The sequence below is a fragment of the Anticarsia gemmatalis genome, chromosome 9 (assembly GCF_050436995.1).
Source record: "Anticarsia gemmatalis isolate Benzon Research Colony breed Stoneville strain chromosome 9, ilAntGemm2 primary, whole genome shotgun sequence".
NCBI lineage: Eukaryota > Metazoa > Arthropoda > Insecta > Lepidoptera > Erebidae > Anticarsia > Anticarsia gemmatalis.
Genome location: NC_134753.1, coordinates 7,964,666 through 7,981,897, shown reverse-complemented (window position 1 = coordinate 7,981,897; position 17,232 = coordinate 7,964,666). Strand labels below are relative to the sequence as shown.

Genomic DNA, 17,232 nt, shown 5'->3' with positions numbered 1-17,232 from the left:
CAATATAGACTTTCATTGTCACGAGTTTATCTATAAATAGCCTACACACTTTCATAGTTTCCCAAAATTAACATAAAGTACTGATTTAGTGCCTTAAAGAATCCCTTAGATTATTAGTTATTTTAATTAGGTACTAACTTACTTGCCATAAGAGTAGAATTTTAAATAATTTCAAAGGACATAAAATACGTCCATCTATTAAACATAAAACATTTGAAGGAGTAGAGAGCAATAAAGTCGATTGGTAGGTAATAGGAAAGCCTATTAATACCTGCTTACTGAGATCAAATGAATAGTTAAACATTCAACTCTTCGAGAATGAGCAACGTACACAATTCACATTCGTCAGAAATTTAATATTCAGATAGGTACATTATAATCCCTACTATGTAAACTTACTGTGTTCGTTTCTGCAAGACTTAAAAACAAATATTAATCACGTAGATACCTACATGCGTAGGTATGTTTGTGAAATTTGCAGAGTACTTTTCAATATGCATACCACGCGACGCCTGCCTTAGAAAGAGTCCACAACAACAAATGCGTTGAGTCTCTGCGACAGTGAAACGCTAGCAGTATTCGAAACGATCGATTAGCTACTTCTACAGCTATAGAAAAGTAGTTGCATGTGATGCCGACACTCATTAATTGTGCAACATCTCCTTGTATATTTATATTATGTATAATGAATATTACACATGTTACGTAGGCCTGTGCCGTAACTCGACGTAAATGTACTTCCTACAGGAATAGTCAAAGACATATTTTATTCATTGCTGTTAGATAATACCTGAGTGGCACAAGCAGCTATCTACTCAAATAGAACAAGTGTCTGTATGAAGAGAGGCAACTGTTGCTGAGAGAAACTCTGCAGGCGCTTATAAAGTTACGCGAGTTAGAAATTCGCTGAAAAGCAAAAATGGAGATGTCGTTTTGGATTGTGTATTTTATTTGTCTTAGAAATGGTGTATCATTTAGGGCTTGTAGTGCGCCGTCATATTTGTCGCAAAACGATTACCATTTAGAAGTAACTATGACTTCAGAATGTTTTACAGACGAAAATAGAGACTGATAAATTAATACCTATTCATCAAAGGTTATATTTAAGGTAATGTTGTCCTAGCCGATTTTTGGCAACAAGCAATGAGCAAAAACTTCAGAGAGGGCAAGCATTGTTAAATAAATTTACATATTAGTGCAACTTTAGGTAACTATGTACCTGAGGGATGACCCAGAGTTATCTTCAGCAACATTTTAGGGATAGTATTAATAAATACTAATAATTAACATGAACAATAAAATAAGTATTATGTTAAATCCAATTTATTTGTAACATGTTTCATAAATACATCTAAAGGATCATCATTAGTATTAGGATTATTGTCAGAATTTTTTCTCCCATATTCTTGAACAAGTTTCATATGTTCTTCAAGATTTTCAATATCATTAGTTTCTGAGTCAAAGTATTTGTCTTCTGCATCTTGTGACACTTGCTGCAAGTCATCATATTGTTCATCATTATCTATTGAGGAATAGTCAAAATCCTCATCTCTCCCATCAATAAAGCTGCTGTACATTTCATGTAGGAATTCCTCTCTTAACAAATTTCTTTCAGGAGCTGTTATCAAACACTGTTTTCTTTTTTCTGGCATGTAACTTGGCCTAGTGTCTGGAGTATCAAATTCACCCCAATGTTTAGTATTTCTGTGTCTACCACTATCATTACTGTCAGAATCATCATCTTTATTAGTTATTGTTATAGACTCTAAGTCTTCCTCCAACATTTGTTCATTCTTCATTTCCCTCATATCATTCCTATCCACAGTTTCCAAAATCATACTTAAGAATGTCAGATTTTCATTATCAACTTTATCTCTATCTCTTATCTCCTCATCAGATAAATATTGACCAACTAGTTGTTCATATAGTAAGGGTTTTCTGTACATCATTTCTTTTTCACTAAAGTAGTCTGTTTCTGTTTTCAGTTTCTGCAGTGCATTGTAACGCCTGTTTCTAATTCTTTTATGTCTACTCTTGTCTGAATGGAATCGTTTCAGTCCTTCTACACACTCACGGAATCCGTGCTCAATAACAGGCGAAGATTGCAATTTATCGAAATAATCAATGTGGTATGGGGCAAGATATTTCCCATATTGTTGCAAGAACTCTGTGGGAGATCGTTTGTAGAAATCTAAAGCCATTCGGATCTTTTCGCTTGTTCGCACCTCAGATTCATCAACATGAGCATTTTTAAAGGAAATTTTTGCACATCTTACCAAGTAATCAATAATATCATGAATTGGATCAACATCAACCTCATCTTCGGTGGAAATCATGATACCGAAATCACGCGCTGTTTTATATCGTTATATGGAGCTGACGCGTTTACAATAAATGTTGTAGGAATAAATAACTTCACAGCAACTTAATCAGCCGTAATGTTTTAAAAGTTTTTGTAACAAATTACAATTTATTGTCTAGAAAAATATCACCCTTATCACTTTGACATCTGTTATTGTCAAAAGTGTCAGGGCTTGCGCGGTGGTCCGTGCAGCGTGCTAAATGAAACCAATTTCGTCTATGATTTATGCTGCGTTTACACCGACTCAACACGTATCAATGAATAATGTTTAATGATTCTTAAAATGAACACATCATGCAGCGTGTAAATAGGTATCACTATAGATTGATAAAGTTACCAAGTTTTTCGTCTTCTATGGGAATCATATTCAGACTGAAAAAACTTACAAACCACATCGCTCAAAAAAATAAAATATTCTGTCCTACGAAAAAAGCAAACAACCATAACAATGGAATGACAATCATGACATTAGTGACATGTTGTCATGTTTTGTGTTTTGTACTTGTACTGCCGTACGGTGATTAGTAAATAATTTAAAACAGATTTTAATGGTTTACAAACGTTTAACGTGCCTGTCTGTATACCGGAACACATGTTATTATAAGCTACCAAAAGGATACACTTATGTCTACGGTGTGCACAATGGTTACAGCATTAGTAATTATTTTATAAAAAGTAATTGATAAGGAAAATGAAAATCCAGTGGCGGTGGGAAGATATGTGCGGACCGCAGGGTCTGCACCCATGGAACGATGTATCAAAGGACTTCGGACAATGTTTCCAAGAATTATTTTTACAAGTACCTTTGTATTTTGTTATTGCCATTGTGTCAGGCTACTATGTGGGATACAGAAAAGATTGGGTGATTCGAGAGAAGACACAGGAACGAACATTAGTGCTCCGTAGTTTCATTGTTTTAGCTTTAGTATTCATTCCGATTATAGAGCTATATGTATTTGTTACCAACTCGGAGTTCATTTTGTATCCTGTTGATTACTTTGCGGCTGGTGCGTCATGTTTGGCATGGTTAGTGCATTTCGGTTACGTGTTGGCTCTAAAGCATCGATTGGGACAGAGTTCTCGAGGGCCATCATCCCAGATTGTAATGTGGAGTCTTGCGGTAATCCTGAATTTGATTGCACTTCGAAGTAATATCATGGCTGGTAATATAATTGGTTTCGATATAGCCACATTGTGCTGCCACATCTTGTACTTCCTGACTCTTATTCCATCAAGTGACTCGAGACCCACATTTTATTCACCATGCCTAGTTGGCTCTCAACACTCACATGTAAGTTTGATAATCATAAAATAAATATTTATATGGAATGTATATTTGCATTAATATTTACCTTATGTTAAATTATTTTGTGTTAAATATTGAATGCATTTGTTTATCAACAGAGTGAGTACACACCATTACTTCCACACCTAGATGAAGGTATTTTAGGAACAGCAATGCAAGGATCTGGATGCTTCTCTAAACTTATATTTTCATGGGTCAACCCTCTGCTTCAAAAAGGTAACTTATTTTCTATTCACTATTAATGACTACAACAAAAACAATGTTGATTCTTTAGTACATCATAAACAGTGTAAGGTTATTGTCAGAAGTTGTCTTGCAAGAAGTGATCAGATTTCATAAGAAACTAAATTATTTGACAAGACATTTATGATTAATGAAGCTTAACTTTATGAATGACTAGTAGTATGAGTACCCATTTCAAAAATACAAATTACTATTTATATTATTTATTTACAGGCTTAGATAATAAACTAAACGATCCAGAGGAACTATTTGATATACCTGCCAAGTATTGCTGCTCCTATGTAGGAGCTAGAATGGATAGATCACTTATTGGCAATGTGGACAATTACCAGCAGTATCAGGAAATACCACATGAACCATTTATAGGATCAGGTAAAAGACATATTTAGCTTTATCAAACTCAATCCTTTAATAAAATTCTGCTTTGTATATATGTATTATAGGTATTATGTATCTCAAACTTACTCAGCTTGGGTATTCCCGGGCCTTGTATGTGTCTGTAGATTACAGATACACAGCTAAATATAGCGTGATGTAGTGTGATGCAGTGAGTCATATTGTTGAAACAAGTAAGGCTGGGGTGCCTTGTTGGATGAGATAAATCAAAGATAAATTTACCTATCATACATACATATTAACACCCCTGTTATACCTAGAAGGCGTAGGCAGTGCTGTAAAAAAACGATTGAATGATGAACGAACAAAATGTTAGGCACATTTCCAAACTCCAGGCTACTGTGGACAATGTATTGTAATATAAATTATTAAAAACTGACAGTACTATGTCTGACCCAGAAATCGAATCCATACCTCATACTCATTAGTTAGCTTTAGCTTATGTACCGCCGACCGCGCAAAGAGGAAAAAAAAATATACAAAATAATTACATAATTATTATGTTTTATATTTATTCATAGGTTATGGTGCGACGGGAGAATCAGCACCGCAAGTGTCAACGCCCGTGACACCAACAACCCGAGTGCTAGTGCGTTCCCCTCGCAGACAAAATGTATCTCTACTCAGAGCTTTACATATTTGCTTTGCACTACAATTCTACAGTATTGGAATACTGAAACTAATATCTGACATGGCCGGATTTGCTGGACCGATATTACTGAACAATCTTATTAAGTTTGTTGAAGATGAGAGCATTGATCAACATTTAGGGTAAGATCATATTTTCCTTATATTTTAGCAACAACAGCCCTTATGTAATCAAAATTTGATCAATTCCTCATTTCATAAATCTATACTAATCTATACTAATATTATAAAGCTGAAGAGTTTGTTTGTTTGTTTGTTTGTTTGTCTGTTTGAACGCGCTATTCTCAGGAACTACTGGTCCGATTTGAAAAATTCTTTCAGTGTTAGATAGCCCATTTATCGAGAAAGGCTTTAGGCTATATATCATCACGCTACGACCAATAGGAGCAGAGTACCAGTAAAAAGTGTTACAAAAACGGGGAAAATTATGACCCATCCTCTCTTAAGTGACGCAAGCGAAGTTGCGCGGGTCAGCTAGTTCCAAATATAGAGTCAGTCTCTTTTCCCATATTAATAGGCAGAGACCAAAAGAATGCCACTTGCTACAATCCTTACAGACTACTTCTACGTATTACAAATGTGAGACACAAGCTGCTTGGGACTTTACATTTAATGCTCAATGACAGAGAGTTCATTGCAATCATAAACAAACAACTGTAAATTATTCACAAATGTTGTTCCTAGTGGGAAGTCCCTACACCCACATTGACTTGAAGTCCAAAAAAAATCAGACAAGTTGATTTCGATTGTATTTTTTTCCAGATACATGTATGCAGGGGGGTTACTCGCAGCAACATTAATATCAACCTTCTTCAATACTCATTTCAATTGGTTGATGTCAATAATTGGCCTGAAAATGCGCGGTGCTATTGTTGCCACTATTCTAAGGAAAACGCTCAGTGTTACATCAACTGAACTGAATAAATCCTTTTCTATTGGGGAGATTACAAACTTCATGTCTACAGACACGGACAGGATTGTTAATTCGTGTCCAAGTTTTCATGCTTTGTGGAGTATTCCCTTACAGGTATTATAATGAGAATCCGAATTAAATCCTTCTAATGTTTTGAATAATGTGAATTTTTGTGAGAAAGGATGAATGTCAGTGACTTTTGACGCTAAAACTACTTAAAGGATTTTAATGAAATCTGTGACTTAATCAGTTTATAACGTACATATAAGAGACTTTTTAAACCATGGTTTCTCTCAAACTCTCGCGCACAAGATACTCTTCAGTGTTCTTATAATTTTCCAAAATTTGTTTTAAAAGTGTTTTTTCTTTCAGCTATTTATAACACTATTTCTTCTCTATCAACAAGTGGGTATATCCTTCCTCGCCGGCGTGGCATTCTCAGTGATACTTATTCCTATAAACAAAGTGATTGCCAACAAGATAGGTGAGCTCAGTACTGAGATGATGAAACACAAAGATACTCGCGTTAGTTTGATAAGCGACATGCTCAAAGGCATAAGGACAGTCAAGGTTCATGTTTGGGAGGACTATTTTATTAGCCGAGTCACAGGTAAGCATAAACCATATATTAATGATTTTGACTTAATAAAGTATGATCAATAACCATACTTTATTTTGAAATAATATCCTGTTTATTCTATACGAATGTTTCGTATTTACAATATTGGTTTTATGTAGGGTTGCCATCCGTCCGGGTTTCCCCGGATTTGTCCTAGTTTAGAGGGCATCCGGGGAGCGTCCGGGGAAGGTTTCATTTGTAGACCGGGTTTTAAAAAAATAATAAATAAAAAGAAATTGCACACCACGATCAACCGTCGAACTAAGTATATTCATTGTTCCCCCACTCCTCCCGTCGCGGTTGCTCTTCTTGACATGTCCGGGTTTCGGACTCTAAAATCCGGGGATTTCACGCGTCTTGTCCGGTTTTCCAAATTTTGGAGATGGAAACCCTAGTTTTATGTAATAGTGTGCGAGCCTATTGACATATACCGGACCCGCAATCTAACTGTGGGCTTCTATTTAATTAAAATTAAAAGTAAGTAAGATAAGACCCATAGCACTTTGCCCAACTCGGGAGTCGAAGTCGAGCCTACAAAGGTACACATACACATAGGCAGTCAATAATCATACATAATTGTGATTCATTATTTTAAAACAAGTTAATAATATTTTAGAGGCGCGTGGTAAGGAGCTGTATTACCTGCGTGGTCGCAAGTACCTGGACGCTATCTGCGTGGTTCTGTGGGCGACTACACCCGTGCTCGTAGCCGCGTTCACGCTCGGCACGCACGCACTGCGAGGTCTACCGCTGGACGCACCTACTGTATGAACACGATACTCATTTTTAACTTTTTATGTCAATTTATTTTTACTTAAACGTAAGTACCGTTCCATTTCTGGGCAGTGGTCTACCACGGACCACGTGGACCTGAATGAGAGAATGGGTTAAGCCTAGAGTCATGCGCTCAATATAAATTAGATTTTATGGAGTTATTTTAATTAATTGATCTTAAATTTAACGAAATTTGTTTCTTTATTAGGTGTTTACTACTGTTGCACTTATCAACATGTTAATAGCGCCTCTAAATGCTTTCCCTTGGGTGCTAAACGGATTAACAGAGGCTTGGGTCTCTATCAAAAGAATACAAAAACTCTTGGATGTAAGTAATTCTATAAAAGTTAAAATTATTTTCTAATTATATTTGCAGTAACACAATTTAAATACTTTAAAACTAATTTTATAGCTGCCAGACATGGATTCGGAATATTACTACGATCGTGTCAATAAAAATCACGATGAAGATAAAATAATAATATTTAAAAATGCAACATTCGCGTGGGCTCAGCCGTCTAAGAGGAAGAAAACGCCGAAAAAATCTAAAAAGAATAAAGGCAAATCTAAAAAGAACTTGTCTAGAGCGAACATACAGAGACGTGATTCTTCTTCGTCGTCTGAAACACATCTGACTCATGAGGAGACTTTCATGTTGAAAGGTATTAACTTAGCGATAGGCAAAGACGAACTGATTGGAGTGACGGGAGAGGTCGGCAGCGGGAAATCGTCCTTATTGCATGCTATAGTCGGAGACATGGTTAAAAAAGATGGCGATCTACAAATACCGGAAAATCTTAATAGTGAGTATATAAAAAACTATATAATGTGCTCATTCGTTTGTCTAAAATATGAAGAGTTTAGTTCATATTTTATAGGAAATTGTGTAAAATGTGGTTTATTATTTCGTAGGTTTTGGATACGTGTCGCAGAAACCGTGGCTGATTCGGGGAACGATACGTGAAAACATATTATTTGGGAAACCTTATGACGAAGCTAAGTTTCGCAGTGTTGTTGACGCTTGTGCGCTCACTGGTAAGTTATAATGGAGACTGAATAGGTACGAGGATTATTTTACTTATCCGATTTGTGTTCATATTGTTTTGTGTTACAGAGGATTTGAACGTGCTTGGATGGAACGCGTACGTCGGTGAGGGCGGGTGTACGTTAAGTGGGGGACAACGTGCACGCATCGCACTCGCACGTGCCGTCTATCAAGACAAGCAAGGTATTTTCTATTCGTTTCAGTGTATACTACATTCGTCCACGTTTTAGTTGTACGATTATCTTCGATAATCACGTTTGAAAAATTGCCATTATGCTGTGCCTTTTGCCACATGTCAGTGTGGTCTTTAAAGTCTCTGGTATATTGTACGATAGATAGTACATTTACACCTTGAATAAAATGCGTTTTTAAAGTCCGAAATTAGCAATAAAACCCAGCTTTACTGACTGATTGTTATTTGTATATAGTGTATCTGCTGGACGACGTGCTGGCGGGCGTGGACCCGGCGGTGGCGGCGCACATCATGCAGCGCTGCATCCTGGGCTTGTTGCGGCACAGCACGCGCGTGCTGGTGGCCCACGCGCCCAGGCACCTGGCGCGAGCCAACCATGCCGTGCTACTGCGCGACGGACAGATCATACGACAAGGTCAGTATTACAGTCTCATATCTATTAGGCTCTGTTGCTACGTTGAATTGATCAAGTGCATCGTCGATGGCGTATTACATAGAAATATCTGCAATCTGTAACTATATTTCTATGCTTGATCAAAGAAATTTGTATTTTTTAAATTACTATGAAAAAATATACGAACTATATTACAATAAATGTTTGTTTAGAGGAACGGCAGTACACATCATTTATTAGGGTAATAAATCGTTTGTAAATTTGCACAGGAATTGTACATTAATGGTAACAAATCCAGGAAAGAGTTTTGTTCTGTTTGAGGAAATATCTATAAATAGTAGAACAATGTTAGACCATACTAGCCTTCAATTGTAATCATTTTTTGTTTTCAAAATAACATAATTTTAACATCACACCTCAAATAGCTTTGTTGCTCATTACCCAGATTTTTTCCGACATTTAACATTGAAGTCATAAAATGATAATTGCATAAGTATAATGGCGATAACAGTAAAGGGATCCCTCGGAAACTTCGGGATAGCCTATGTGTTATTCTGGGTCTTCAGCTAGCTATATACCAAATTTCATCGCAATCGGTTCAGTAATTTTTGCGTAAAAGAGTAACATACATACATACAAACTTTCGCATTTAAAATATTAGTAGGATAAAAACTAGGATTATATGTATCTGTGCAGGTCCACCGGAGACAGTACTGAATGACATCGAAGAGTTCATGCCGAGTGACACGGAGTCGCTGGGCGAGGAGCCGCCGCGGCCGCGAGAAGCTGAGATAGATGACAAGGACAACGTCAGCAGGAACAGTCTGGATGAAGAGGCTAGTCACTTGTTATTATTATCTAATGGGTTCATTATTGTGCTTAAAGAAATGTTTCATGATCAACTTACTGGTTTCAAGTCTTTAGCCCAGTGCCAATATCATATCTAGGGGCAGGTCTACCCCTAGATATCTAGATCTTGATAGAAATAAGAGATGTTGTCAAGTAACCAATCTACGTTATTCTTGATCCTAACGGAAGATAGAATATTGGCGTCCGTATGAAAAAATCATTTTGATGATCATATGACAAAGACATGACTTTTCCTACTTTTAGAAAGCATTTAGTAATCTTATATTTGTCTTTTTATTAGTTTTATCAATGATATATCAACAGCTATTCTATTTCAAGTGCACTTGAAACACAATATCCTCATTGAATTGAGGACATAATATGAAGTACAACTTTCTACGCGACATTAAGATTTTATTGACTATTTTTTTTACAGGAAGCGATGTCAGAAGGTACAATAGGCTGGTGGGTACTAGGCCTGTACCTGCGCTCAGTCGGGTTCTTCCTAACCACAGCGATACTACTATCGTTAATACTCATGCAACTATCACAAAACTTCACATTCCTATGGCTCACTTACTGGGTTAAAAACAAAATGAAGAATTCTACAACTTTGGCTGATTTTGCACGAGAACACGTCACAGAAAAGACCTCGATATTAGACCACGGAGTGACGATCATTGACAACGCCGTACACAATTTAGTTAACAAGACTATTTCATTCTTCGAAGGAAATAATGACAATCAAACTTTGAATACCCTACCAAGTAGAGATGGTACTTTTGGACCATTATTAGCGAACAATACGCCTGTGTATACAGACAATTTTTATTTGGAAGTATATTTCGGACTGGCCGGGTTAAACCTGGTGTTTACAATAATGCGGGCTTTCTTGTTCGCTTATGGAGGTGTCAAAGCCGCGGCCAAGATTCATAGGATTATGCTCAAAATTATTGTAAAGGTAAACTATATTTAGCTTTAAATAAGTTCTTATTAAATGTAGTTGTTCGAGAATATTAATAAAAATGTATTGTTTTCAGGCAAAAGTGAAATTTTTCGACGTCACCCCATTGGGTCGTATTGTGAACAGATTTTCTTCCGACACATACACAGTTGATGATTCTTTACCGTTTATTTTAAACATTTTGCTTGCACAGTTCTTCTCTTTAGTTGGTAAGTGTATTTTAAATTGTTGGTATCTTTTCGTGTTCTTTTATGCTCTCGTAATAAGTGCATTCGTGCTGCTAATACTGCTCTGTTTGAAAATTAGATTTCTTTATAAAAATAGTTGTACTTTGTCTCCATTTATAATTATATTATCTATTATCTGTTTTGAATGATTTTGTCTTTAGTTTACTAAAGCAATATATTTGTGTTTTAGGTGCAATGGCAGTAACAGTGTACGGTTTACCGTGGCTGTTGGTCGGAGTGGGTCCCCTCGCGTTCATCTACTACAGACTTCAGAGAACATACCGGATTACATCGCGACAACTCAAGCGTCTACAGAGTGTCACACTGTCACCTGTTTATACGCACTTCAATGATACGCTCGATGGTAAGGTATTTGAATTTGCCTTTCTGATTTAACTAGTTTTCCGCCCGCAGTTTTGCCAGCATGGAATTTCACCCTCTTCAGAGTAAAGTGCCGAAAATCCTCATTTAGTGCTCTTGCCTCTTTTACACTTCCTAAGGAATCATCATAGGAAATATCAACTTTCTATGCCCAGTAATTTCGGCTGTGCGTTGTCCATCAGTCAGTCACTCAGTATTGGAAGAGCTTTATATACTTAAGCGTAAATGTACAGGCGTATAGGTAAATTACTATGCGTGTGCTTAAATAAGCCAAGCAAAAAGACCACCAAGAAGAGATATAAATTATAATATATCACATTTTCAGGTTTGGATACGGTTCGTGCTTTCGGAGCCAGTGGCGCGTGGTCAGCGCGCGGCGCCGAGCTGGTGGAGGCGTGGCAGCGCGCCGCCCTCAGCGCCTCGGCGGCGTCGCAGTGGCTGGCGCTGCGCCTGCAGATCGCGGCGGCCACCGTCGTCGCCGCCGCCGCCACGCTGGCCGTCGTACAACGCTCCTTACATACTGCTGATTCAGGTGGGGAAACTTGTTAATCCATTGGGAGCGAACAGATGGTCCGTGTTTTCAGTGTTGGCACCGCGTGTCTGACATAACAAATGTTCATAGGCTACGGTAACCGTTCACCATCAGGTTGTTGTGCTACATATAAAAACTCCACTTACAAAAAAATATTTAAAATAAGTAAATATATCTTAACTAAAAGTTATATGAATATCTGTCTATACTAGTACTGTAGTATGATAAAGGTATTTTTTTTTTGTTTATAGAGGTAATAAATAATCCATATAAGGAACAAGATTACAATACAAATCAACATAGAAACATTGTTCTGCTCAAAATTAATATGATGTGTTTTCTTGTTGTGCAGGACTCATAGGCCTGGCTATATCGTACGCGTTATCTATGACATCAATGTTAAGTAATGTTCTCAATGCATTCACTGAGACTGAACGAGAGATGATCGCCGTCGAACGTGTGGGCGAATATATCACGCAGGTACGTACTCTACCCCTAAATAATCATGTACGTATACGTACATTCGTACACTGTTCATGAACGTGCACGTATACGTAATATACGTATACATTATGCACAAAAAGAATATTCAAAATTATTAGTTCGAATTGATTCATTTTACAAATTTTTAGGTGGAATGTGAAAAAGTCGATGGAGATTCGCCGCCTTATGGGTGGCCTTCACAGGGTGTTATAGAGTTTAATGACGTGTTCTTGAAGTACAGGTACCTATATTTCTTTATTGTTAACATTAACATAGTTAGGAAAAAACTGTTTAAATAAATCTATATTTTATGGTCTCTTCCCCTTTTCTACATATCGTTGATTTATTTCGTCTAAATTCATATTCATAGATTGTGTAATTTGATAGCAAGCCTCAGTACGAGTAACTACTTAAATCATTAACATATGGAAGGCAGCGTGCACGAAAACAAACTGTATATCAATTAACAACTTCACCAATCGAATTATTCCATATTTCATAGTGGTCGTGACAATGCATTGATGGCACTGAACGGCGTGACGTTCTCCACCCACCCGGGCGAGAAACTAGGCGTCGTAGGACGTACAGGAGCTGGGAAGAGCTCCCTACTACAGGCTATACAAAGACTCTCGCCTTTACACCACGGCACTGTACGCATCGACGGCGTCGATATATCTACCTTACATCTACATGCTCTCAGGTAATACATTCATGTTGCTATAATGGGGCTTTTCTATTGCTAGGTTGACTTTTAATAGCATCTTTAGTTGTTAGAAGTTATCGATACAGTTTTGAATTGTATAAAAATAACTAAGATGTCTGAGCTAATTTGTTACTGCTTACAGTTTAGTAGCGTATGGATAATATAATTTGTTTACGTCTTTAACGTATTTTTGCGTATCGTTTTTGATATCTAAACATAAACTACATCTCAGTTTAAAATTGCATAGCAATATGTAAAGATAAATTATATAAAAAAAAATATATAATCTACCACTATGATTTATTTAAAACTTTATTGTCTACGGTCGTAGGTCCCGAATCGGCGTGATTCCTCAGGAGCCGTTTATATTCTCTGGTACAATCCGCGACAACGTGGACCCATTGCGACAGTACCTGGACGCGGAGCTGTGGCGCGCCCTGGAGGCGTGTGGTGCCCGCGGGCTGGTGGCGGCGCGCGGCGGCCTGCAGGCGCGCGCTGACGTCACGACGCTGGCGCGCGGACACGCACAACTGCTGTGTGTGGTGCGCGCGCTGCTGCACAGACCTAAGGTACCTTGCACTCTTTCTCTAAAAGCCGAAACGTGACAGCTGCAACAGTGCACTGCTAAAACAGTGCTGCCCGCCAGTTTTAAACCAACGACACACATCGTCGCTGGGCCACAACGCGGCTGTTTTGACCACTAGCCATAATGTTGGCACGACGCGTCTCGCCTTAGCATTGATATACGATACCAGCGAACACGGAATATTTAGAGCGTATTTTAGGCGAATACAAGCTTGTATATTAACGTTCGTATAACCGTGTAAGCGTACGCATGTACAAATTCGTTTATTATTTCCAATGCCAATAAAGCTAAATCAAATCGAATGTCATTCGTCTCGAGCGTGTAATAAGTATGTATTTTGGTTCATAGATACTGCTGGTGGACGAGGCGACGGCTAATCTAGACAACGAAGCGGAGAGATTAATCCTTGATGCGATCCGCTGTTCGTTCGGTGGCAGTACTGTGGTGTTCGTGGCGCATCGTATGACGGGCGTGCTGGAGTGCGCGCGCGTGCTCGCGATGGGCGGTGGCAAGGTGCTGGAGCTGAGGACCCCCGACGATGCACTCGCCGACCACGACTCGCACTTGTATACATTAATTTATGGATCGTCTAACTAAATGGTATAGAAAAGAGCGATAACTATGACGTAGAGACACGGTTAGTCAACCAAATATTTAAAGCGTTGAATACCGTACATATTATTTTCAAAACAAATATACAATTCACAATTTACAATTCGGTAGTCAGCCTGCGGCCACGGCCAATGTAACCTGTTCCGAAACGTTAGGTAATATAAATACATGTTCGCCTAAATACCCCTACAATATTCGGGAGTGCCTATAGATCTCGTGATAGTTTGCTCACACTGCATTCTTCCGTCTTCTGCCAAGAAGTTGACTGAAGACATTTATCCTCGTGCTATCCACTTAACGAATAAATTATTATGCTGTAAGTCCTTATTAATATCTTAAATTTTCAACTCTTTTACAATTAAGTTTTTTAAATCTTCATTTTGCTTTTAAACGCTGTTCCACTTTCGAATAATATTATAGAAAAATAGGTTTATTCTAGAGATTTTATACGATTGTGATGACAGCTTTAATTGTTTAATTTCTGTTTTATTATGAACTTTCATTGATACTTGTGTAAGGTAGATCTAGGCTGAGTATAAGTCTAGTCGGTGAATGATTTCTGTTAGTGTTATTTTTATGTCTACGATGTTTTTAAGGCTGATATTCGAAGAGACCCGTCACAGCAAAATTATTCCTCTATAATATGTCAATTTTAGCCATTAAGCTGCAATTATGGTGTATGGTAATATGGTTACGGGATAAGAAATTTTATAATTCCATTTATCTAAGTGTTCCACAATCTATGGAGTACTAATGAAAATGAATTGATTTATTTGTTTAATCATAATGTGGGAAACTGACCATTAGAAAAACTGAGTTATTTTACAACCCACATTCATAATTGTAGCTTTAAGTGCTCCAAAAGCAATAATAATATGACGGGTCTCTGAATACCGTTCGATGAACTGTTTTTCTTTAAGAAATGTTGTCTTATCAATTTGCAACTGGTTCTCATAACGTAACTTTAGACAGATAGGATTTTTAAACAAGTTATGATTTTAGCTTGTTACCAAATTTGGTTGTCTAGATGTACTTGTGAATTTCTTTACAATTAAGGAATGACTACTATTTTTAATTTGTTTGTCTGTCTGGTAGATTGTAAAAAAATATAAAAAAAGTCGTCATCCCTATTAGTTGTTCACAATAACCAAACTGTCCCTAAAGCCCATCTAAAGGTATGTTATTCGTACCAATTGCTGAGAGAGAAGTATTCCAAGGTAAAGATAACTGTATTGAAAAATACGAAAAGGTTTTATATTTTACATTAAATAACACAGATCAGGAGAAGTATTTACTTTATGGGTAGTAGAGTATATTAAAGTAGGGTTTGTTGAAAGCTGTGATTAGGTAGTGAGTACTTGGATAAAATTCTTCCATTATAATATAAATTAGACTGAGAGCTCACCTTACACCAAACGACTACCTGTGTGAAAAGCAATTGTGACAAAGATTATGAGTGTATTTATTTTTACGTTATGTGTTCCATAAGGGAAATCTAAATTATGAAAAGATATTTTTATCAATTAGGATAGTCAGATAGACTTGAGGCTTGGTGTTTTTAACACGAATTGTAGTTGCGGATGGTACATACAAAGCAACTTTGCATTTTAAACCAAGAAATATACTAGATTTTCTAAGTAAGTTACGATTCGCAACTAACATTTCGTGGGAGTATTAAGCGCAATTCAGACAGAAAACGGATCAGGTGACGCACGGGATCTTCACACGCTTTCAGTATGGTATCTTCCATATACTTACAAATAATTAGACCTGACGTACTCTCGTCCCGACCCGCGCCCAACACGCTCGCGTTTTCTGTGTAAATTGCGCTTTACAGTTCTAATGATAAACGCTACAGACTTTAACTTATGATGAAATTAGCGTAATAAAAAACACATCATTGATTAGCATTTAAAAGTGTTAATTCAGTTTTGTAACTTTTAACGAAGTAACTTGAAAAATCTAAGAGTAGTAGCAGTAAATAAAGAGTATTGTTTCTAGTTTATGCATGAGAACAATCTTCAAAGATTTATGATTATTATTAGTGAAAAAGTTTTAACAGATAATTAAATAATATAAGATGCAATATTGTTGCCTATTTGTTTATATTTTGTTTATAATATATTCATGTTAAGAGAATTTTAAGTGATGCTAAAATTATTAATGCCTGGTTTCTGAGTACAGTTAGCGGTAGTTTATCTAGTTTAGCGTTTTCTTTTTATATGAGTTTTAACGATATTGAATAGATAAACTACCGCTAAATATACCTTAGAAACCTGGGGTAAGTGTCGGTTTCATAAATTACGGAATGTACGATTACCATGATATCCGATGCAAACTTATAGACATTTTTGAAGATGTGTCGAGACCGGGTGTAAATGTTTCGTCGTATTCCCAAATGTTTATTTTCATCGTTTATTATCTTTTTCTTGTTTATGCCTATTATTTTTTTCTAACGTGAATAGCCGCTAATTATTGCTTTGTAAGTTTTATAGACATAGATGTATTTTGTTTATATTTAGGCGTATTTATGGAACTGTACATTCGGTTTAAAAGTTTAAAAAAAATGACATTGTTGCGTGTAATTCCGCTTTCCATAAATACGCCATATAATACAATACTATATATTACCAGAAGAAAGTAACTGTGTTGCTGAAATTATCAATACTTGTGATATAGTGATTATAACCTTATCAACTAAGTGATGATTTGCATTAAAATATTCTTATATTAATAAGATTTTTTATTTAAACAAAATCTAAAATTAAAAAATGCAGAAACAATAACCCAACATATTATTTTTAACTCAGAAGTCCAAATAAGGACTATGTTCAGATTTGAGTATCATCAAAATATTTGAACATTTCGAGAGTTGAAAGATCTAAGTGTTTTCTTTACAGATTTATTTGTTATCTCACATATTCTTTTGTTAACAATGCTGTCAAGGTGTCTTCTTAATGTGGCATAGTAAGAATGCGGCTTAGCGTAAGTCATTTATCAAG

The 17,232-nt window shown here is 36.7% G+C and overlaps 2 protein-coding genes across 2 annotated transcripts; one reads left to right on the top strand and one right to left on the bottom strand.

Annotated features, from left to right (window-relative positions):
• Positions 1-1,307: 1,307 nt before the first annotated feature.
• LOC142975262 (coiled-coil domain-containing protein 97) lies at positions 1,308-2,531 on the bottom strand. The gene has a single exon (XM_076118002.1). It carries the CDS (start codon positions 2,334-2,336, stop codon positions 1,308-1,310), a length of 1,029 nt encoding a protein of 342 aa, XP_075974117.1. The 5' UTR covers positions 2,337-2,531.
• A 330-nt stretch (positions 2,532-2,861) lies between these two features.
• Positions 2,862-16,801, top strand: LOC142975641 (ATP-binding cassette sub-family C member 10). Its single transcript, XM_076118627.1, has 22 exons — positions 2,862-3,653; positions 3,767-3,884; positions 4,125-4,283; positions 4,829-5,078; positions 5,718-5,982; positions 6,241-6,478; positions 7,104-7,252; positions 7,470-7,589; positions 7,674-8,064; positions 8,174-8,296; positions 8,376-8,489; positions 8,735-8,914; positions 9,590-9,729; positions 10,179-10,703; positions 10,783-10,915; positions 11,124-11,297; positions 11,640-11,846; positions 12,199-12,326; positions 12,479-12,570; positions 12,832-13,029; positions 13,364-13,601; positions 13,967-16,801. Exons 1-22 carry the CDS (start codon positions 3,054-3,056, stop codon positions 14,213-14,215), a joined length of 4,791 nt encoding a protein of 1,596 aa, XP_075974742.1. The 5' UTR covers positions 2,862-3,053; the 3' UTR covers positions 14,216-16,801.
• Positions 16,802-17,232: the final 431 nt, after the last annotated feature.